This window comes from Aulostomus chinensis, chromosome 14 (assembly GCF_037954235.1).
Source record: "Aulostomus chinensis isolate RoL2024-O1b breed Wild chromosome 14, RoL_Achi_v1.0, whole genome shotgun sequence".
NCBI lineage: Eukaryota > Metazoa > Chordata > Actinopteri > Syngnathiformes > Aulostomidae > Aulostomus > Aulostomus chinensis.
Genome location: NC_141333.1, coordinates 4,851,433 through 4,875,712, shown reverse-complemented (window position 1 = coordinate 4,875,712; position 24,280 = coordinate 4,851,433). Strand labels below are relative to the sequence as shown.

At 45.2% G+C, this 24,280-nt stretch overlaps 2 protein-coding genes across 4 annotated transcripts in view; one reads left to right on the top strand and one right to left on the bottom strand.

Annotated features, from left to right (window-relative positions):
- The window catches only part of bcar3 (BCAR3 adaptor protein, NSP family member), a 64,305-nt gene extending 52,731 nt beyond the window's left edge, over positions 1 to 11,574 (bottom strand). Inside the window, exons 1-3 of the mRNA XM_086223669.1 lie at positions 11,492 to 11,574; positions 5,070 to 5,268; positions 434 to 548 (exon numbers count right to left, since the gene is read on the bottom strand). Coding sequence (XP_086079795.1) covers positions 434 to 548; positions 5,070 to 5,171 — 217 coding nt within the window. The 5' untranslated portion in view covers positions 5,172 to 5,268; positions 11,492 to 11,574. The remainder of the gene's footprint in view (positions 1 to 433; positions 549 to 5,069; positions 5,269 to 11,491) is intronic.
- A 1,227-nt stretch (positions 11,575 to 12,801) lies between these two features.
- On the top strand, positions 12,802 to 24,267 carry hps3 (HPS3 biogenesis of lysosomal organelles complex 2 subunit 1). Of its 3 annotated transcripts, XM_086223666.1 has the most exons (25): positions 12,802 to 12,924; positions 13,864 to 14,036; positions 14,134 to 14,205; positions 14,314 to 14,407; positions 14,505 to 14,578; positions 14,867 to 15,079; positions 15,235 to 15,292; positions 15,542 to 15,630; positions 15,882 to 15,999; positions 16,137 to 16,290; positions 16,377 to 16,459; positions 16,759 to 16,933; positions 17,199 to 17,280; positions 17,700 to 17,857; positions 18,074 to 18,175; positions 20,422 to 20,530; positions 20,675 to 20,925; positions 21,212 to 21,389; positions 21,548 to 21,781; positions 21,894 to 22,091; positions 22,243 to 22,446; positions 22,628 to 22,732; positions 22,898 to 23,104; positions 23,219 to 23,306; positions 23,454 to 24,267. In XM_086223666.1, exons 2-25 carry the CDS (start codon positions 13,986 to 13,988, stop codon positions 23,573 to 23,575), a joined length of 3,219 nt encoding a protein of 1,072 aa, XP_086079792.1. In that variant the 5' UTR covers positions 12,802 to 12,924; positions 13,864 to 13,985; the 3' UTR covers positions 23,576 to 24,267. The 3 variants fall into 3 exon arrangements, with proteins under 3 accessions (XP_086079792.1, XP_086079793.1, XP_086079794.1); XM_086223667.1 differs by lacking the exon at positions 18,074 to 18,175; XM_086223668.1 differs by lacking the exons at positions 22,628 to 22,732; positions 22,898 to 23,104; positions 23,219 to 23,306; positions 23,454 to 24,267 and having other exon boundaries at positions 21,894 to 22,130; positions 22,243 to 22,381.
- Positions 24,268 to 24,280: the final 13 nt, after the last annotated feature.

Genomic DNA, 24,280 nt, shown 5'->3' with positions numbered 1-24,280 from the left:
TCTGACACACAAACACTACACCACAAAACCACACAGACACACACAGACAGACACAGACACACACACACACACACACACACACACACACACACACGTCTAGATGTGATTAAACCCAGCAGGACAGCAGGCCTCAGCTCCTCCTCTCTTACCGACAGCTATGGAAGTGTGTGCATGTGTGCATATGTGTGACACACTATTGTCCTATGACAGACAGACCCTCCCCCCACCGCCCCTCCAGGCATGTGCATGTCTTTACATGACACTAATGCTATCTGTCTCTGTCTTCTCCCCAGTGTATAGGAGGAGAGAAGGAGATGGAGGCTCGGTGACTCAAACGCGGAGCCAGAGCAAACAACTTGATGGGGCAGATAAGGAACCGTTTTGTTTGTCTAACCACGTGCGTGCACGTGTGTGTGTGTGTATTTGTGTGTACCTCTCCTCCTCTCGCGCTCTTGGAGGAGCCGTAGAGAGGTGAGGAGGTGCAGGCGGTGGAGGTGGTTGTGTACGCCGAGATCCAGGAGGTCACACTCTGAGAGGTGGAGCAGGTCCTGGAGAGTACAAACACACACACACACACACACACACACACACACACACACACACACACACACACACACACACACACAGAGTTATACTACAAATCCCTGAAACATTCATGCAGGATCAGAAATACGACAATAATGGGGTACTAGGTAAGAAACCATGAACTGAAATATAGGATCAGGGTGGAGCAATGGAAAACAGGAGGAGAAAAAGTGTGAATTTATTAACGTATATTCTTAGAAAATTAAATAAACTGTGTAAAGAAAAATCACCTATCACCACATCTAATCACCGTGTCTGGTGCCAGCCTGACTCTGTTGCCAGGTGGAATTATTGTGCTGTAAATCAAGCCCTAAGTTTTCCAAGAGATTTGTCAGACAGAATTATATTTCCATTACACTGTGAGATCAGCATGGGTTGGAGCTGAACAGAGACAGAAACAGGACGACCACTACTAAGGTTTCCACCAGAACTTGAGCACTAACAACTGAGTTTAGGTCCGTAAATTGCACACTGTGCTGGGAGGAAGATAAGGAGCACAAAGTGTGTCTAGACAGGTTTTGGGCTCCAGCAAAACCATTGAAATTGCTGAGACCACTGGTGACACTGGTTTCAAAAGTGTGCCATCCCCTCCCCTCATGCTGTTCCTGTCATTAAGCACACGAGCACACACACCCAGCCACACTTCAGCCCTCAACATGATACTAACGTTAACAACCCCAGTCAGAGAGAACCGCAGCCTTTCAACCAGAACTCAACCTTGTAGCCTTACTGGAACTACACCAGTACACAGCGTCATCACAGGACGCTCCCAGCTCAAACCAAGGCCTCGTTGTTTCACCTCCTCAACAGAACAACTATTCTCTCAGTCTGTCACAAACACTGCTCCATTTAGACCACATACACACACACACACACACACACACACACACACAATAGACAAACTCCCACATGCACAGCCAGCGACAAAGAGAGAGAGAGAGAGAGAGAGAGAGAGAGAGAGAGAGAGAGAGAGAGAGAGAGAGAGAGAGAGGTCAAACTGACACAGAAAAAGAACAATCCAACTTCAGTAACTTAAAGTCGTGTCTAACAAGGTTGTTTTACACTGGAACACACCTGAAGACTAAAGCAACCAATGCACACATGCGTGTGTTCACACAAATTCACCTAAACACACACACACACACACACACACACACACAAAACCTGCAGAAAAGCAATACACACAGGTCAACATGCCTACATAACTCAGTAATAACATGTTAGTAGCTTAAAGACAACAATGCTACATTAGTTCTACCGATGTTGACATGTCCAAGACACCCTGGATGTGTGTGTGTATGTGTGTGTGTGTGTGTGTGTGTGTGTGTGTGTGTGTGTGTTCTAGTAGTTGCTACATATTGAGGACTACAATATGCATTTAACCAACAGAGTGAGGACATTTTGGAAAGTGAGGACAGTTTAGCCGGTCCTCACATCTTCAAAGGGCCGTTTGAATGTCAAGACTTGGTTTTAGGTTCGGGATAGGGTCAGGCAGTCAGTTGAGATGGTCAGGTTCAGGGTTTAGGGAATGTAGTACGTCAGTGAAAGTCCTCACAAAAATAGAAGTGCAAGGGTGTGTGTGTGTGTGTGTGTGTGTGTGTGTGTGTGTGTGTGTGTGTGTGTGTGTGTGTGTGTGTGATATAGCATCTCTAGCTCGCCCTCACTCTTCTCATCTCCGTTTGTGTCCAACAGCAAGTTGACATGTTTTCTTTACTCAGATCATGCAGAGCTGAGCAACAATATGACCTCTCATACCAGGCCTGCCTCCAGTTGATACAGCAGTTGTGGATGTTGGTTTTGCCCCCGTGAATGGGACTGCAACAATGGAAATGCTTGTGAATAACAAGGCCGAACGAGGTTGTCTGGCCAGCACCGGGCACTGAAGGTATTCTTCGATCTGGACACCTGCATGAATCGATGCTTCTCATTCTATTTAGCACGAGGACTTGTGGTGGTTTGTGTTTTCCACCAAATCATAATAAAATTAGGACTTTATACATTCAAATTCCATGCAGCGTCAAGTCTGATTTTGTGTGCAGGTGATTCGCCAGCTTCCGTGAGGCGCAGATGATTACAATAACATGCATCATCATATTTTGATGAAAATGAAGATCCCATTCCTGTTTTATGGTGTGGAAACTCTATGCTTAACATTTAAGGGCGAAAAAAAACAACCTCTTGCTGAAGGTTGCATGACTTTCGTCATAATGTTAAAAGTGAAACTTGCAGCTATCATCAATATTCAGAACAGGGAAATGAAATAAAGCTACGCCAGCACCATGAAAGTAATGAAAGAGTGAGGAGACGCTCTTTCAGCCTATCGAGCCAGTGTTGACAATGTTAACACAACGTTTGCTGTAGCAAAACCAACTCAGCCAACAAGCAGCCTGGATGGCAGCGGAGCACTGAGCCGGATATTGTTGTTCTACCAAGAGGGAGGCTGGCATCCCTGGGCTGAACTCGTGGAGGATGGTGGAGGCTTCCTGTGTGGACGGAGGTTGAGCAGGTCAGGATAAAGCAGGAGGAGCTCAACTTTTCCTCTAGAACAGTGAAGACAAATGGATTCATGCAAGTCGAAAAATCTGCGACATGCCTGGATTTTCAACTAATCAGAGACAAAACTATGTAAAGTATATTGACACGTTTGTGGAAAGGGTGTAACTGTATAAAACAATCACTGTGCTATTTCAGTCAGGGCCGATTTTGTCAAAAAGAAAAACTAAATTCTATCGAAGTGCATTTAATTTGGCAGGATGGCTCTTTCCTGGCAGCAGCACCGGTAAAAACCCCATAGGATCCAGAACAGAGTCAGCACCAGTGAAAAGAAGACTGACACTGATTAACTCAGATACAGAATCTAACGGAGGAGTTCGGGGAGGGGGAGGGTTGAGAGATGTCAGAGAAAACAGGAAATGTTGCTCAAATAATGATATTTGTCGACAGAGCGCTTGGAAGAGAGGCAGCTGAAACAATTGAACGCGTGGAAGGAGATAGCGGGCTGATACGGCGGGGTCGAGAGCCAGCTTTACACCTGCCTGCACTCACCCTCTGCTCCATATCTCTCTTTACTGTTTCCTCAACAGATTAAGGCCCTGATTTCCTTTGATGCAGAAGAACATCAGCATCCGTTGCTGAAATGACAGGGGACGGGGGGGTCGTACTTCGGAGGTATTCACACCCCTGTTGTGTCACTTAGTTGTGGTATTGCTCTCAGAACATGACCGTAGTGAGGACTTTGCACAGAAACTTTATAAGCCCTGCTCATTATGCCTTGACTAACAACACCAGTGCATCATGGGTAAACATTAGCAGGGGGTAGTTGAATCATTCACGTGCGATTGGCTAATAAATCTCATCTCTTAGGCTGCCGCTAGGACGGTCCAGAGCGAGCTTGGTTGTTAAAAAGCCTCCACATCTCTGTCCCTTCACCCTAATAAGACCGTGATTAAGTTTTATTGAGGTTATCTGTGAGGCTGCTGTGGGAGAGACACACACACACACACACACACACACGCACGCATTACTCTCTTAGCCACAGCTCAGCCTGTCTAGAACAACTTAACATGTGCAGCATTAAAACTTTATGGTCCTAAATTAACTGTCATCATAAACTTTATATAAATATAATGTAAAATAAAACATGAATTCCCTCCAAAGGGCACTGCCATTAAGGAGGGAGGGAGGAGGAAATTGCCATCATGTTGCTTTACTGCAGAACAACTAGTTTGAAAATATCACAATCACAGTTATGGAAAGTTTGCATGTAGTAAAAAAAACTAATAAAAATAAAATACATCATGAGAATGAACATCCGGTACATCTAATGAGATAAGTGCTTCCTAAATGAAAGGAAGTCATCTTTGAAAAATAGTTATGAGATATTTGTTGACTGTGGCCCATGAGCAACTTGGAGAGGGAACTATTTATGACTTTTATTGCAGCCATCCACCAGGGGGCGATGACTATCATGTGGCTTCAATTCAGAGACGCTCTCATGTCATCCACTTATTTACAGTCTACACTTAAAATACAGTCCCCTCCTCCACTTCTAGCTGATGATAAACAGTGAATATTTCACACACTACAATAAAAAAGTTTACTAGCTGTCGTAGTAAAATGTATCATTCTTGAAAACAGGAGGATAATCTTACTTCCTTTCTTGAAAAGAGTTAGAGGAAGTATTTGTGGTGCTCGTCTCTACTTGGGGTGCATAAAACCACATTTCCTAAAATTTCTGACTCAGCTGCACGAAGAGCAATGTAGAGGCTCTCGAGCAGTTTGAGTGGATGAAGGACTGCGTGAGCACGGAGAGCTGATTTATGGCCTAATACTCTCACACTTGTTTCTTCAGCATCTCAGGACTTGTTCCAGTAACCCCGAAGCTACGTTTAGTCGTCTACAAATGTTACCTCAGGATGAGTCAAGTTTTTGCCAAACACTCATGATAAATCCACAGCTCTGTGAACGGTAAAATGTTACGTTACCTCTACACCATCGTACTCCTGCTCCAGTGCTGTGCAGTATTGTGGCAATCCAAGCTGACTCAGCCATCGGGAGATAGACTGGTGCTTCATGGTGACACACATACAAACACACACATGGATAAACACTCACACACACACACACACACACACACACACACACACACTTGGACACTCCACACAGTTTCTGCCTGGATGGAACCTGAAAAGGAAAAGAAACAAGAAAACCAAGATCATCATCATCAAGATCCAAATAAAAACATTTTTCAACTCTTGCCGACACTCAAACTTTTTTAATGCCACGTACTGCAGTTACCACGTGTAATTTCATTAATGAAATAAAACACACACTGTTTGCTTCTGTATGTGTTCGAAGTGTGCCAGACTCTGGTCTAATGAGGGGTTAGCATGCAGCAACATTAAACAGTCCCTTTAATCCTCCACACACCTCTGGGTGATGATGTTTCAGTCTCAACAAGAGACCGATAATGAGAGAAGAGATAATGAGGCAGGAGAACTCTCCTCTGAGTCTGTGCCAGCTGGTGAGATAGACCCACAAAACATAAAACACTCGGTTCAATGTTCCCAGCAAAGTGGAACTGATACGCTGGGAATAAGAGCTGATATCACCTGAACGCAGCCCTGCACTACGGCCCATCGTTTTACCGAGCAGCAGAGCAGAGCTGACACCACGGCCGCATAAACACTGGAACACAAGGTGGTAAGATAGTAAATGATGACAGACATGTCGAGATAAATCTGGATGAGAGCAGACAGAACAGGTCAACGGGATCAGCTGAGTTAGATACTGGCTCGCCTTTGTAGCTGGTGGGCCAAATACTTGCAGTACATCTAGTAACAGAGCGGACGGGAAAAAGGGACGCCGTCAAACCTCCTTCTACAGCTTTGTGGCTACTTTAGTCAGTTAATTTGTCAGTTTTAATCTCAATAATATTATCTATCATTTGGTCGATCAGAAATAGCACGTCCAAAATATCATACAACCACACAATTTGCATGTGCCGTTTAAAAAAAGGGAATAATTCTTCTGATGTAGTGGACATTTGTGCCAAATGTCATGGAATTCCTTCCAGAAATTCCCGAGATATAAAATTCATGAGACTTAGGTGGACATGAGGTCACATTAACCTTAAACACACTTAACTAGAAACACGCAAACACTAGTCTTTCTACAGGTGCACGTAAAGATTATTTTTCTTAAGAATATGCTATCATTGTACTGTTATCCAAAACAAAAACTATCCAGACATTGGCTGCCGATGCACAAAGAGGAAAAGTTTGACTGGTTTAGAAAATGGACCTAATGGATTTTTGAGATTCTTCCAGAACGCTGACAATGTGATATTCAACAAAGATCAGATTTATATGGAAATACACTTGTTTGCGATCGATGAATCCACCCCGTGTGCTGTAAGAGACCTATTGTGTCTACATACGCTTCCTATGTGTGGGGTACGTGCGTGTGGTGACGTCATCACTACAGCAGGGCAACAGGAACTGTAAGGGTCGAGTAAGCGGAGACTGAGCATGTGCAGTGACCCCCCCCCCCCCCAATTAAATTAAGTGATATCACTGAGATGTACATGATATCACATTCAGCGATTAGACTCCACCACAGGCCACCACACTACGTCATCCACCTAACACACACACACACACACACACACACACACACACTCTCCTCTTCTTTCAATCCCATCAATGTGCATGTCATCGTGATTAAAGAGGAGGAGTCTCTCATACACTAGATGGACTCCTGTCAGTGTCAGTTACTCTTTAATCTAATGAAGGAATGGAGGTCGTCCGGGAGACGAACAGCTTATTTAAGGTGAAGCACACACGCACACACACACACACACACACACACACACACACACACACACACACACACACACACACACACACACACACACAGCAGCAGGAATACTTTTCTCAGATGACCAGGAATACAGAGGACGCTGCAGACACTGACGTCCACTGACACTCAGCCCATTCTCAGGTGAAGACCAGCAGGAGAAGTAGTTGTATCACTCAAACCAAATAATTCTAAAATCCTCCAGGTACGTAACAGCAGTCACCAACAAAAAAAAAATACAATTTTCCTCATCAGTTTTTTTTGCCTTCATCCCTTTGTTTCGCGTCTCCTCTCTAGAACATCTTGAAGCATGAAGAGCTGCAACTCTTGAAGGTGCCGACTGTCAGATCCAATCATACTCCAAGCTCCTGGCAAAAGGTCACATGGGGTCATCACATTCGTCTCATCATGTGTGTCCGTTCCACACACTCACAGGAGGTTAGTACATGTAGACCACCACAGCTTTTCACTCATGACCAAGAACTGACACGCCGACATTAAAACTCATCCTCATACACATCGTTGGGAATTAACAAATTTATGTCAATTGCTGGATTCAGATCAGCGAACAGAGAAGAAGAATAAAAACCTCCACATAAGCCACTGTAAAAAAACTTCAGCCTCTACATTTTTGACCTCTTTGACTAGAATCACCTTATCGAGGTAAATATCTAGTCTCAATCGCACAGTACTAAGTGGCAGCAGAGGTCAGCAGAGGATGCCCACAACTGCGTGTTGCTAATCTTTACAGAAAACAGCTCCGGTGAATGTCGTTCGACCAGCTGAGGCACACACACATGCACACAAATACAATTATGGAAAGGAGACAGAAAGCTTCAAATATGAGTGTCCCAAATCCATTTTTACCAGCCCTGGGATGTTGGGACGCTGGTAACTTCAATCCCTGCGTGTCTCTTGTCAGCTCTGGTACATTCTAGACATCAGGAGCTTTCAGTGCATCTTTCAGCCAGATGACTTTAACGACTGAGCGGCACAGACAGCTGTAGCTGCGTCATTTTACAGCGGTGAGGTTGAGCCTCACCGCCGATATTGTGAGCGGTTTAGCTCGTAACATTTCCAAAAGGCTCCACAAGACGATCACAGGAGCTTTCCAGTCACAAAGTTGGATTTGGAAACTATTTACTCGGAAAAACTATTGATTCATTTGACACAAGGGTCAGGAGGAGATTACATTACCTTCCTCTGGATTAGAAACAAACACTGGCTGTCCTTATAGAGAGGAAAACTCAGTGGGGATGCCACCAGCCAGAGGAAGGTTTCACCACGTGTTTCATTTTTACGGGTCTGGGATTTTTTTCCTCTGTGTGTACATGGAAAGTAACAGTCGTGCAGATTCCTGATAGTGCTGACAGAAGTCAAGATCAGAGTAAAGGTCAGTAGCAACAAGTACGAAGGAAAGAAGTATTCCCGCTAGATAAAGTGAAGGAGTTTGCCAACTACAAAACTGAAGTCACGCTCTCTCCCTGTGGGGTTCTACTGCTTCCGGTCAAACTTTTCTTCTCCTCTCCCTGTTGGTTTGACCTCAGCTGTTTCCCATGACCACATTTCTCTGAAGCTCTGTCACAGCATCCATTTTATTACAGGATATAAATAGACCTGTCCCAGCATCCCACGTAACAAATGATCCAAACAAGCCGGACCATTGGACACATATGCACCAACTATGGCAAATAAAGTCCAGAACAGCCAAGACAGCATGAGAGGACAATTTCCCTTTTCCTCAGTCACTCTCTAATGCCTGTATTGGCTGCCTCTTCGAGAGCAAGGGCATTTGTTTTGCCAATCACATTAGACGGACACAATCCAACCAATTGAATTAAGCTGCAAAAATAACATCAGCATCACCAACAAGCTGTTGTTAGAGGGCAAGGCTGCACACGCCTGGATTTCACAAATGAAGGACGACGTGCCAGGAAGAGGAGACACTTTCTCTGACTAACAGTGTCACCGGAACTGGATTTCTGGAGCACGTAATAATACATTAGCTGAAAAATTCACACTTAATGTAGCAGAACACTGCGTTTGTCCCACCATCTTCTCCGGGAAAGGGAGCCAATACGCGCATGTGCTGCTTACTGGCCTAAACACTGACTTTCACTGCCAGTTATCATAGATGCTTCATTCCCGCTCTGACCACCATCTTGTTCCCACAGGACTCAACGATGAAACATCATGGCAGCTGACCCCGGTCTGAGTCCGTGTTTCCCTACGCTCATTTCATGCTACCCACAGTCTCAGGGTCTTCTCAAACAAAACAGTCGCGCACCCAAACACCTCACAAGAACACATGAGGAAAGGCTTGATTTCCTAAAATTTGACACAGTTGTCCACTAGAACTCGATGAAGTGAAAAGATTTTGATGGTCAAAGGTCACAGTGACAGGCACACAACCCCAACGCAGTATCTCCAGCTCCTTCTTTAGTGCACGATGACCATGCGGCTGGTCAACTGTTTCAACAATAGGACAGGAAGAGCATCAGGAGATCTCCTTTGACCTCCCCTGACCTGTTTCTGAGGTGTGAGTACACGCACGCGTGGACGTATGTTCATGCTGTGGTTGTGTGCCTTCAGAACCTGCCTGGAGCCGTAGGATACAGTAACTACGCGCAGATGGAACAAGACACTATTTCAGCCTGGATCTCATCTGACACAGACTAGGTCAGGAAACCTGCAAACGTGTCCTATTCTTGCTACTCACTCACTTCCCATTATTCTCTCTCTTTCTTCTTCTGTTATGTGTCCAGTCTTTCCCTCCATCCTGACGTCCAACCTCTCTCCTGTCCTCAGCCCTGCCGTTACACCTTCTTATTTGTGAACCTTAATACATCCATTTTGTCCCTTCTTCCATCTCCCCCATCCGTGTATCCTATTTCTTATCAGAGACATTTATAAAGAGAACAAAAAAAAAAATAGCATCAAAGCTGTCTGCATTTGGTGAGCTGAGGTCAAACCTCTGCCTGAGGCGCTGGTGGACTTGACAACTTCATTAAGATCTCTCGGTTTTTCTCTCTCTCTCTCTCTCTCACACACACACACACACACACACACACACACACACACACACACACACACACAGACGGATATCAAACAAGGCCGGGCTTGCAGCTAAGTAGCCATATCAAAGCACACAAACAGCTTATTTGTGTGAAATGCTAGATGACTTTCACTGTCTCTGATGCAGGGAGGGCGTTTGGGTTGGTTTTGGCCTCCAGCAGCTTGGATTTCATTTGTTCTCCACTCAGAACTGATTCAAATGTTCTCACAGCGGCTAATTTTCCTGCTTTATTCACTATTGAAATACAAGTGTCTCATGTTTCTGTGACCCGGGAGGAACAGGACAATATGCTTGCAGTCTGATTTATCCCAGTAAAATCCAAGATTTTCCAGTCAAAGTCAAACTCCGCTTGTGCTCACTTCGCTCCCCAGTCTGCTGTTTTATCATCAGGATATTTACAGTGAATCCAAATCAGGTTTCCTTTCCTAAAGTCTGGTGGGTTTTATCCACATCTCCGCTCCAAAAACGAGCTGTGAGCCAACGGCTTTCTGCACCATCCAAAAAAAAAAAAAAAGGAAAAAAAAGCAGCTCACATAGGCACCACAACTCGTCTTCACTTGCATGGAATTCATCATCTTATTCAGAATGAAAATGAGGGGACTCTACACGTAGGATGAATACCTATAGCATTTTTTGATGAAAATCATTTGTTCTCTTTTATCACACGGGGCATGTTTAAAGATCCCATAATAAAAATACATTCTGGTTTTGATATATTGCATTTTAATTTTTGCTCGAGGAGAACCGACATTCCGTGCAATGGAGCGGGGATTGGATTACAGTACGAGCCCGGTGATAGCCCCTCAATGACAGGAGACAGGAGGGAGAAAGAAAGGGGGTATAATTTACATGACTCAGCTCTGAGGTATGGACATTCCTGGAGCTGCACATTCTATAGACCTGCTAACAGCTGTGCTGCATTTTTGGAGAAAATAGTGTCCAGCAGTTTGCTGGGGGTCTGTGGCTGAAAGAGAAAGGCTTCACTTCTCTCTTCCTCCTGATTTTTCCTCTTTATTTACTCCTTGGCGACATAAGAGTCACAATAACAATTTCAGAGGAGTCATGCAACTGAATCACCACAGCAACCATCAAACTTTTATTGTTTCCATGGTTTCAGGTTATCATCCAGCGGATCATTTTCTATCTGTGACAAAAAAAATAAAATGTGCAGACATGTGACAACCATCCCTGGCATGTGTCACAGCTACTGGGATGTTGTTTTTCAACCTCCAAATATCCCCTAAAACCACTTACATGCATTGATTCAGGAGTTACCATGTTCAAGTTTATATAACACACTGGCTGTTCTAATGTCAACTGCTTTTTATTCCGTGGGAAAATTGCCAAAAGTATTAAACTGCCCTTGGTCCTCGCTATGCTGCCAAGTCCAGGCATCCATGAGATGAAGATTGAAGATATTTCTCGCATCAACCTCCTAAATCCTACATAACTTCAGAACCAAACAACGCCTACCTTGAGAGAGTTGCAGCCACAGCTACTCAGGCGCTGCAGCGGGCTGCTGCATGCACACTTGCTGCTGCTGCTGCAGCTGCTGCAGCTGCCGAGGTTGAGCTGGAGAGTTCACGTTGGAGCATCAATCAGGAGGCACGATTTGCCAAGTTGCTCTGGTTTAGGCAACGGCAAAGTTTCATCCGGCGAAGCTCAGAGAGCGCATGTCAATACTGTCGTCACCCGGGCTGACATCTGCGAAACAGCGAACCTCCAGCACCTGAAAGAGAGAGAGAGAGCGAGAGAAAGCGAGAGAGAGAAAGAGAGAGCGAGAGAGAGAGAGCGAGAGAGAGAGAGAGAGAGAGAGAGATGAAGCTCCGCTGCGTTGCAGTCAAGCATGACTTGTATAAATGGCGCTCTAACTTTATTCTCTGAACTTCCACCATCCTGGAACAATCTTGAAATAACTTCACATTCGGTAAGTGGCGCAAGTTTACATCCAACCGGTGCAGTTACTTGAGATTGCCACACGGGGGCAGCCTCAGCTCAGAACAAATAAATCCTCTTCTCTTTATGTCCAACTTGTTTGTATGTCCTTTGTTGCCCTAACTGATACGTTTAATTCAGTTGCATATTTAATTCATTTTAGAGAAATGTGAGATCTTCCTGCTTAGTTTGCACATAACTGAAGGTTTGAATTAAAAAAAACCAATTTGGAATTGTCTTTGAAGATCTAAATCAGAAAGGACTTTTCACGCCGCTGTAAATAAGCCACACAATGATCATGTTTAGTTTTATTTTTCCACTATAAAGTTTGATAAGGCAACAAAACGTGATGAAAGACAGAATTTAGCAGCAGGGAGGCCGTGCAACACGACCTGAGTAACCACTAGAGGTGGAAGCAGTCCAAAGTACTTTGTAAAACTTGTAAAACAAAAATAAAGTAGTACTCTGATGAAAGTTAAGGTCTCCTTTCCAAATTCCTCTAGCTAAAATATTGAGTTTTGGATGTTAAGGCCAGTTAAGTGTCAAAAAGTACACATTCTATGTTCAGTTGTGGTTCTCTGACATTGCAAATTAAGTACATTATCAAATTTTGCAGCGTTTTCTTTTCGAAATATTTGTTTTCAATGAAAGTATCTGATGGGTTTAGATCCATGTAGTGGAGTTAAAAAGTACATTTTTTAAATTCAAAATATAGTGCAATAAAAGATAAAAGCACACCAAATTCCAAAATACTCAGTACTGAAGTGTACTACTAGAGTAAAAATGCCAAGTTAGTTTCCACCACTGGTAAACTCGTCTGCAGGGAATCAGAAGACAACAGGAACATGGACCAATTTAATCGTAGAGGGGCGGGGCCAGCGTTGTTGTCGTTGACGTCAACTTCCTGCTTTCTGCAGCAGTGAAAGTCGAGAAGGAAGAGAGGAGAATCTGCCGACCTGACAGCCGACCAGGTATCACTCACAACCCCGACATAAACCTTCCTCACATCCAGCGAGAAGTTCGGGTTAAACCGGAGTTGGAAGAGGAAGAAGAAGCGATGGTTTGAAGTAAAGCTGCCGCCGCCGCTGCTCACAAGACTGCGGCATGTGATAGCGATTAAGGCCGCCTCACTGACGCGGTACCTGCGGGGTTTCTACCCTCATGACGCTCCGTTATGTCGACTTGTTTGAGCAACTCTTTTTTAAAACATGCTGATGAGATACTTCCCGAAGGAAAGGACGTGTAGGTGGACCGTGGCCGCCATTAGAGGACATGTCAGCGAATAAAAACCTGAAATGACATGAAAGCTTTTGGTTTTTTCATCCGTCAATACAAAAATGTGAAAAGACTTTCAAATCCCCACCAGAATTTAAAAAAAAAGCTCTTGAGAATTCATATGTTGATGTATATAATATGAATATATGACAGTAAAATAGTGAGAGTCCCGAAAAACAAAAATAAACTTGAACCGAGCTCAGAAATTGCAACAGCAACATGCTTGACAATTAAAACAAGAAGCACTTCGTACATCATTCACTTGCTTCAACCTTCCTATTAAACGGAGTTGTAAAAATAGTTTTCCTCAGAACGTACAAGCAGGTTAAGAATGGTGAACCCCGAGGTGCAGCATGGGATACTTATTCTCTGGAGGATTTGGGATGCAACATGTCATCATGGTTGTGGCACAGCTCCCACGGCACATTTATCTATTCTGCCACATCTGAATCCAGCTTTTGTGTTCCGCTACATGTTAAAAGTAGATTTCAAATTCATACAGCAGTTGCTTTCACACGAATCATTGTATCATAAGTGAACCGCGTAACGTTGTTCTGCAAGGGCAATAAAATTACAACCTATCAGAGTGATATTGTTTAACAATTCTATTATAAATCTGTTCGTTTCTCTCACAGGGTTGAAGGAACCCCGCTAGATGAATTCTCTGAGAACCCACCAAGCGTAGCGCCGTCGTAGGAAGAGGAAACAGAGCTGAGAGGTTTCCAGCCTCCACTGAATTAAACCGGCTGGATCAAAGATGGTGCACGTCTACAACTGCCATCCTTTTGCCTCCCAGCAAATCGTGCAGGTCAGTGGAAGCTTGTTACAGTGGATTCAAAGCTTCGTGATCCCAGCATCAGTCAGTGTAGGTGATTGTGTGTTCCTCCACCCCCTGTGTGCCTCAGGTGGAGCAGGAGCCTGGACTGGTCTGCTGTGGAGGGGGAGCCCTGTTCGTCGTGGCCACAGGAGGATGCAAGGTTAGAAGCCCCAGGAACAAGTGCCAACTTTGTTCTTTCAGTTCTTAAAAGGCGAGCCTGAACAGTTCTGGTCAGGACTCTGACTCTGCTGTGTTACACTGATCCAAGGTGGAGGCCTACAGTCTGGAGCAGGAGGGCTGCCCTCTCATCTGTCGCTTCGCCACCATGGGAACGGTGAGGAGCATCCAGCACAGCAAAATAGGTGAGGATGCAGTCCCTCCTCCTCTTCCTCCTCCTGTCTTTGTCATCCTATATATCCACTCTTTCTTGCTGCCTCCTCCTTCCTCCATCACATCCAGGAGACTACTTGGTGACTATCGAGGAAAAGAACAGCGCCACCTACCTGAGAGCCTACACCAACTGGCGGTACCAGGTACGGGACCCAAGGATTCCTCATCAAAGTTAATTTAAATGAGATACTTGTTATATCTTTTTGGTTTTTGTGTTCGTACACAGAGAAAAATATTCACACCACAACAATTTTCCCTGTGTGGATTAATAAAGTATTGTTATACTTCTTATTCTTATTCTTATTCAAAAACAGGAAGAGAAAGTTAAAAAGTGAATGTGGCTCAAGTCTCACTGCTTACAGTGGTTTAAGGTTTATCATTGTGTATCTACTGCAGGTTAAAATAAGCTGTTTCCTGCTCTCTCCCCTCAGGCTGAGGAAAAGGCCCGTGTCGGGGTGCGTTTGTTAGGCCACCTGCTGCGCGGGGCGTCTCAGCGGGGCGGAGCACAGATGGAGATCATTGAGATCCCTCTTTCGGAGCGACCTGTTGCTGTGGCCTGTTGCTCCATCACCGGTGACCTCCTGGTTGGCTGCGACAAGACTCTGGTTCTGTTTACATTGAGGAGACAGAGCCAGCAGAACCTGGTAAGAGTCTTAACTGCTAGTCTGGGTTCCGCAAATGTATTCACACATCAAGCGTGTTCCTCCTAGCAGCTTGTTTCTGCGTACTGCCCGCTAATGTTGATACAGTAAATGTTTCAGTGCTGTTTTTTTTTTTTTCTCTCTCTGGAAAAAAACAGCTGAGTCAAAGTCAGAACCCCTGGTCCAGCTGGCAGCAGAGCCCCAGCCAGGGCCAAGGTTAGTAAAGTAAACTCCCACGTTAAGATGAAAACGTTTTGACGCTAAAACTGTGTGTTATTTCTAGATGTTTTGTGGAAGTTTAACGTACTGCAGCCATGTTGTGCATCTTTTGATGATAATACATTTCTCATCACTGCTCCTTCATCTTTTTATAAGCTGCTGTTTAAAAATGGTGCTTATACGGAGTGGGTGGAGCGAATTAAGTCTCCCATGGTTGCTGATCTCTCCGCTTGCTTGGTCCTAAAGGTCAGAACTCAAGTTCAAACCACAACGTGTCTCTTCTGGACTTTGAACGCTCCGTCATCCTGCATCTTCCAGGAACAAAACCAAGACAGGTTTATTTCAACTTGCTTTTTTGTTCTTTTTGTGCTCTTCAGTCCTTTCAGCAATAGAATGATCAGAACCTGAATGTTCATTGTTGTGTTTAAGATTTCATACCGAATGAATGTGAAGATTTTGAGATGTGATGAAATGATTGACAAACAGTATCAACTGTAACTTTGCTCTGGATGCTAAAAAAATATCCTGGCTCACTTCATGTTCCGTCAGTGGTGTTGTTCTTATATTCTCACCCTCCGCCCCCCAGGTGGCGCTGTGTGGAGGGTATGTGGCCGTACAGGCAGAGCTGGAGGTGCTGGTGCTGAAACTGAGTGCACACTCTGAAACTAAAGAACAGGAAGTTTCACCAGACACAGACAATCATGGTAATGAGACATTCAGATCAAGAAGATCCCATGAAAGCTGTCATATGTACGGTATTATTTCAAACCGTTGGCAGCTATTAAAGGATGTTTCGCTACAACATCTTTGTGTGTGTGTGTGTCTGTCTGTCTGTCATCAGTTGATCGTGTAGAAGACCCCACTGACTTCCTGCTCCTTCCGAGACAACAGGAGTTGCTCGGTGACCAAGCGAAGCTCTGCGACATCCCTGTCAGTGTGGAGAAAACGGGGCTTGAGGACAGAGGACAATACACACTGTCCTATGTGCTTTTCAGGTGTGTATCATTCCTTTAGAACCTTCCTACCGAGGCTGTGTGTGTTGAGTGAGGTATATTTAGCTGCTGGTGTTTCTCTCTGGCAGGCGTGTTACTCCCGACTACTTCCAGGGCTGTAACGTGGAGGAGATGCAGCTCCACTCCCTGCAGCTCCGCCCCCTGTTCACGAGTGAGTACCTTTCATTTTCATTAATTACTGCAGAGCATATTTTTCCAAAATAACAGTAGCTCCAATATGCCTCAAGATTGCTGATGTAATAGACAATAAACATGTAGGGGCAGCAGAGTGGCTGTCTAGCAACCAAAGGGTCGCTGGTTCGATCCTCACTTCCCCCGGTGACCATGTCCAAGTATCCTTGAGCAAGATACTGAACGCCTAATTGCTCCTGATGGTTCACCCTGGACGGGTCCTCTCGCCCAATGTCAGCTGGGATAGGTTCCAGCCTGTTTGTCTTTGTCTGTCTCCAGGCAACCAGTCGCCATCTTCAGATGAACCGGCTTGTGTCTTCTGCTTCTTCTCCCTCCCCACCGTGGGCTACCTCTACAGTCTTAAGGGCGGGGTTGAGCTTGTCTCCACCTATCAGTATCCAGAGAAGGTCCTGGAGGCGGTGCTAACAGACCACCTGCTGCACGTCATTACCAAGTATGCCCTTAGCCAGCGGTGACAAAACTGACGTCAAGTCTAGGCTGTTCAAATCCCAGTTTTGCCATCAAAACATGTGAAGTCCTCACTGCCCACCAATCTGTGAGATTATTTCCAAACAGATGTAGCATCACGCTATCGCCTGAATCTCCTCAGGAAAACTACCATCATAAAGCTGTCAAATTAGTTCATTAGTTTTGCCAGCTTGATAGACTCGTCCCACCCTGAAGTCTGTCTATTCACAGTATTTGTGTTTATGTGGCAGGAGTGCACTGCAGTGCTTCACCGTACGCTGTGCAGCGGTAGCAACCAGGGTGGAGGACCCCTACATCGACACCACCATGAAGGTAGGAGCCGCGCTATAGCGAAGGTTATGGTGCTCTTCACGTAGTAAAAGAGCAGCAGCCCACCCACATGCTCGTTAGTCAATCAGTCGATTGACAAAAACTGATTTGGTGACTTTGTCAATCAGTTTCTTTTTCTTGTAAATGAGTTGGCTTCAGTGAACACAACATTCACATAGTGACGTATATCATGATGTCTGCGTCCGTATGAAACATCACACATCAGATAATCCAACCAATGTTCATCATAGCGCTGCTTTGAAACTCTGATTTTCTCCTGATTTTTGCAACATTTCAGTAAAACTTTGGCGGGAAATCTGACTTACTGTTTGCTTGTTAACACTTCCTGAATTCCCTATTGTGTGTGTGTGTGTGTGTGTGCGTGCGTGTGCGTGCGTGCATGCGTACGTACGTGTCGGCAGGCCTGTCCGCCCTCCAGCTTGGAGGTGTGTGCCCTCCGAATGCAGCTCTTCATCGGCCTGCGTTCAGTGTGTGTCTGCGGCCGCCATGTTGTGCTGCTCTCCACTGCTGACCTGGAGACGCCTGAGGAGACTGAACGTAACACACAGCGCAGAGGCCTGTATGTCATACACACACACACGCGCGAGCGCGCACACACACACACACACACACACACACACCATGAGCACACTGCATCCATCACATCCGTGACCTGTTAGCAGTTTCCTCTCTCTGGGTGCATGTGGGAAGAGAAGTATGAAGCCCTGGTGTGTGTATGCATGTATTTATCAAGCTCTTTATTGGTGTGTGTGTGTGTGTCTGTTGTGTATTTTAGCGAGTTGAAAGAACACACCATGCTGACTGGTATTTTCCTGGCGGTGGGAATCGATCCCACAACCACACCGGCTCTGGAGAGCCTTCTATCACGCCCCTTCCTGTAAGACAAACCCCCAGCTCACCCCCACCACCACAGCCCCAGCCGTCACCTCCAGGCTGAGCTGCAACGCCAAAACCTTTCTAACGATACAGATTAACGTTAACCCAGTCGTCAAATTATGCCTTCATTTAAAGGAAGATTACACAGTTTGGACCCTCAATTCCATTCAGACAGCTTATTTGTAATTCAGTTTTTAGCCAATTAACCTGAAAAGTTCCCTGTTGGGTTTTTTTTGTTGTTTTTTTTTAATGTCTTGAAAAATCAGTTGACATAGAATTTTATTCAATTTAATAAATCATTAATATGAATAATATAACATAAGAAATAGATGCATTTTATAATTTCAGACCCAATTTATGAAATCCGATCATTGATTTGCATCGTAACAAAGAACTGTTGAGAAATTAAATATAAAATACAAAACAATGTTACCAGGGACTAAAATCTTAATTCTTCAATTGTATTTCATTGCAGCCAAATGATACCATGTTTAAAAAGATGGAAACAGTCTACAAATTCCCCAAAAAGTATGATATATCATTTTTTTTATCTTTTATTGAATCAAATTTCAGAGTTTTAAGAGGTTATTTGGTTCAGGCTCTCGTGTGAGGTCCAGTTACACTGCAGTGGTTCCCGCATCTTAATGACGTTGGGTAAATCACATGGAAACCCTGAAATATCCACACTGCCCTTAAAACAGCGCGTTAAACATTCAATTACGTTGTAGTTTGACTTTGCAGCCTGGTCCCAGAGTGGCAACGCTTCTTGTGTTAGTTCCCTAACCAGTCCAACTGTAACCTGCCTAACTCTCCTCCGCGTGTGCTCCTCAGCTCACAGACTAATCTTGTTTGGAATACATCTAAAATAATTAATAACGGATGATAAATAACAGATGCATGTGTAGGTACCTGACTGGTAGCTTCGAGTTGATACGGTCCATGTTGGTCTACGCGGTCCTCTGACAACAGGTGAGAGCTCAGCTCAGCCCCGCCCCCGTGCCAGGTGTATTCGAAAGATCAGCCTTAAAAAATGAGCCCTTCTTTTCCAAAAGCAGAGAATAACCTTGCAGTGATTTCAGCATTTGGTTCGTGTCATCTGCAAGCACGGCACCCTGCATTACACAAGCATTAACCAGGGTTACAGAATATGCCTGTTAGTGTGAAGGATATCAGATTGAAGGCTGCAGGCTTTGACGAGCCACACTCGTCAAAGCCTGCAAGTCAAAGGTCAGGTGTCCCCCTCAGGATACTGTTTGAGCCATGTTCATCATGCTAATCCAGCATGTTCACTAACAGGTCACTAACTGTTGTTCTGTACGACCTTTTTAGTGATGTACTGCATGAGAACGACTCTAGCTGTTCTTACCTAGCACCATGAAAATCTTTCTCTAGTTTAGTTAGTTTTACTAACGAAGGCTATAAGATTCATCCACAAACTAAGACGAAGCTCTTCAAAGTTGGAAAGGGTCTTAAGTTTCTGATATTTCTTCATGAACTGGAGATATTAAGGAACTGAATCTCTGAGTCTGGCGTCCAGGATAACGCCAGATTACAGAGACGTGGGTGAGTGGGAACCATATTCAGGTTTGAGTGTTCTCGACTTCATGTTCCACATCAGGTTTGTCCAGCACAACTGTGCTCTTGACTACGAGAAACTTGACCCTAAACCGGCTCTTCTCTGCTCGGCCTTCACCACGAATGTCACTCAGTATGAAGTCACGCTCGCAACCACCGGGGGGGCGCTCCTTTTTCAGGGGGAGGTTGTAAAAGCCCTTGAGATTTTCCCCCATTAAGAAGCCGTCACCTTGTTCACTCCGAGGTTTTTCGTCTGAATTTCTCAAGGTCATTCACCCGATCAGGGCTGAAGTCTTTTCATCAGTCTTGGTAAGTGCAGAACATCCATAAAACCATGAGCCTCTAAGCTGAAGTCTGCTTTGGTTATTGGTGCTACGTGTTGTCCAGGAGCATTTAGGAATGGATATTTGAAAGCACGCATTGCGAAAAATACAACTAATCCTCATGAGCACGACCACGACTATTTTACGATGTAGCAAGATGGAACTTAACCATATACAATAATATAATATTTGCATGCCAGTGACGGGTTTTATCATTCGCTCCCTGATTTGAGACGCCCTTCAATAAATGAACCCTCCACCCAAATGGAAGGCGAGTGGATAGAAGCTGGTCTGGGATCGAGTCCTTCAGCTCATTTGTGTTTCCTGTCAATGTGACCGCTGACCCCAGGAGCAGGAAGTGGACTATCTCATCCCCTAAAGAGACGAGCACAGCAGGACATGGATGGAACCTCTACGTGGTAGATACCGTCTCTCCCATCACTCTTTACCAAGAGATGGTAATTTTCCTCTGTCAACGGATAATTAAAACTGTAAACTGAATATTTGGGGCTTTGAACAGCGTGAACACTGTGATTGAATTGTCATTTCAAGATGTGTGTGTGTGTGTGTGTGTGTGTGTGTGTGTGTTGATGTGTTTCTAGGTTGAATACAGCCAACATTATATGGAGACCAACCCGCAGGCCCAAAGTCTCCAGCACCTTCTTAGTGAAGCTCACCTCCTCCTCCGTGCATCCTTGCTTCAGCCATCACCATGGCAACGCAACAGCGAGGGCGACCCCGCTGCTTCCCCACAGTCCAATGCAGAGAGTCGGGCCGCCGCACAGGTTGATAGACAGGAAGTGGAGAAGGCACTCCAGGAGAACTGCGCTCAGCTGGGAGACTGTTTCAGCAGGTAAGACCCTGTTCAGACACATGACGATGTATTTATTTATTTTGGAGTTGGTTTGACATGCAAACCAGTCAGGTTTCTACAGACGCGTCTCGGTTTGCAGGCTCTCAACGCTCCAGTGTCTGTGTCGCATCATGTTTGGATGGATAAATGTTGCAGCGTGCAGTAAAGGTTGCCATGAGTGCAGAGCTGTACATTGGGACGTTTACCAACTTCAGGCATCAGATGAACCACACTGATTGACTAAAGAAGTGTTACAGCACAAGTTCTGTCCTTTTATGTACAAAAGGGGCAGTCAGAAGAATTGTCATCTGGCTTTGCCTTACTACCGGATGTCTGGTCTGTCAGTCACCAATATCATGGCAAGGAACCGCCCCCTTCACAGCAGCCCCCACTCCTATGGCTCGGGCTTCTTATTTTACCTGAAGCATTACCTTTTAGAAGAAGCGGCCCAGAGCCTCAGTCAGGTAAGAGATTCCCTCACACTGATGTCATGCTTAGACGTTGTCAGGGAGCAGAATAGATTCACAGTGAAGTGGAAACAAAACTAGCTATTCTTGGTTTGTCTGCAGTTTTCCTGCACCTTCCTGCTTCTAGCTAAACTAAATACATTTAACATCTGCAGAAGGCAGCAGATGAGGTCATCGACATTTTCAGCCAATCAGAGCCCTCCCAGCTGGTCAGCGTGTGCGCCAGCCCATCAATGGTAAACATCAGCCCTGCCCGGACGTTACGAATCTTGCAACATCTGGAGGACACCACTGGTGTGTCGGTTCCTCTGACAATCACCATGGCAACCATGCTGCTGCGACTGGATGATCTGCCCCAGTACACACAGCTGATGGACAGACACTCTGAGGTTAGAGCATTGAAAGCAGCTCCGGCATTCTCCGTTTGGGTGGAAGTGCTGCTTTACTCATGAACTCAAACTCCTCAGTTCAGATCATGTACTCTGGAATCCGTGTTTGTAGATGGCGATGGTGTACGGTTTCATTGAGGAGCCAAGGATGTTGCTGCACGACCGCGGTGGAGGCCAGCCCGCTCACAGCTGTCCCACTGAACTGACTCAGCAGCTGGCTCAATCTCAGCCCGGCCTGCTGGTGGCTGCCATGGTGGCGCTGCACGAGAACAACAAAGTTCAGCTGGAACACGCAGACCGTATATTCAAGGTGTGCGTTTACCTGCTGCTGGTCATTCACTGGTAGATGGTGAGGAGTAGCCTGCTGTCATACAGCTTACAGTTAAGGGAATGTATAGTGCAAAACTCAGACATGTTAATTCCTGATGTGTGTGTGTGTGTGTCTGTGTGTGTGTGTGAAGGAGCTGGGCTGTGAGAATTCCCTGCAGGTGGATTTTTGGGAGGCGATGCTCATGGCTTCGTCACAAGAAGCAGTGATCCAGGAGCTGCTGTTCCGACTGGCTTCTGTCTACATCGACCGACTCACACACACAAACTCAGAAACACACACCCTCCTTCCGCACAAACCTGCAACACACAAGTCACTGAAGAGCGCAGACGATCTGGTAAATGAAATTAAGACCTGTTGTCTTGAATCATTTTACCTTTGTTTACCACCAACTCACATTCATCTGAACCTGCACAAACGTTGAAAGGAGCAGCCTCCTGTTTTATGTGAAAGTGGCTGCGGTGAAAAAGGTCCCTGGTTTTTACGTCTTGGTTTTCTCCTGCTCCTGTGACATCCAGATCAACTCTGGGTCTCATTACGGTGCTTTGTACCCGTGGCTGACCGTTCTCATCCCACCTCACACCACCAGCTCCCAACACCAGGAGGCCTTACACAAACTGCAGGTATTCACTCACAAACAAAACCAGTCTGCTTCTGTATATGAGCACTGCGTTGGGAACATAGTGTACTCCTCATTTTAATTAATTTTTGAATTTAATTTGAATTTTAGTGAAGGGAGTTGTTTTATTACATTGAAATGTAATTTCTCTCTCCCTCTCCCTCTCCAGTCGCTCCTGTGTGGTCCATCCCTGTCTGCCAGCTCCGTCATGCCTCTGATGGACAGCCTGTCCTCAGAAACTTTATGGGGCTTCAGCCTGCACCTCCTGTGTGCCACCAGAAGAGGGCAGTACAACAGAAGCATTGAGAAGCTGCTGGACCAATGCCCTCAGGCCATCATCGCCTACGCCAATCACCATCTACAAGACAAACACATGGTCTGTGCTACGTGTTCCATGTGTTCTGTGGGAGTCATGGGCTTTTATTTTAATTTTTAACTCAAGATGCAGCCTTTCCTCCAAACATTAAGCTGGCTGTTTGTCTCACTGCAGGTGTTATGGTGGCAGAAACTACTCCCAGAACTTTGCAACCGGACAAGAGAAACAACACACAACAGCATCCTGTTGGCTGCTCTGAAAGGTAGAAGTTCATCCCAGAAAACGACCAGCCTCTCAGAAATAGCTCCCATGCTCAAAGGGAACCTCAGTTAGCTGCATTTACAAGTGTCTGTTGACGACATATCAAGAGAGAATGTTTAAACGATACGATACATTTCCATGCCAACAGAGACGCTTGTCGTGGTTGCCATGGAGACGAGTCCCGGGGAGTTCCTGGAGCTGATACCCGATGATGGCACAGCCTCGTACTTCCTGCCTCACCTTTTGACGTGTTGCCAGAGGAGGGAGTGAAGATGTTGGTGCTGAAGCCCGGGACGTCTTTCAGGGTTCAGTGGACCTTCACGAGGATGATGATGATGATGATCATCATCATCATCATCATCATCATCATCATCATCATCATCGTTGTCGTCATTCATAATTCAGAACAGCCAGCCCCTATAAACCTCAGACAGAGATACAGTTTCAGTGTCAGGAAATGAAACCACCATTGTCGCAGTACTGGTGTCTCCGATGGTGTATTATCAGGGTTGCGAGCTGATGATGGAGACGTACGTGAAGTGACATGCGGGACACTCAGAGGTGGGCTTCAGTGAGTTGAGCCTAAAACTCCGTCTTTTCTTCCATTTTACCAGAAAATGTTCCCTTGAGTTCATGAGTTTTGTTTGCTATCCATATTATCACAAGCTGCACTTATTATCACGTTTTAATTTATACACAGAAGCATTTCTCAGGATGGATCGTAGGCATCAGTGCAGGCCCTTAAACATCCAGCAACAATGATAATTTATTTGTATTTGTGTCTGTTTGAACCGCTCAAGTTGAATTTCCACCAGATTTTTTAATGTCAGCGGTGGGAAGGAAAAAAAAGCCCTGCGAATGTCGTGTTTTTATTCTGCGACGTAAATTTTTTTTTTCATATGAGAAGAAAACGGCATCAGAAATAGGAAGAGAACTGATTTTGTATTAGAAGTCACAGCAACTTTCTGTTTGTGG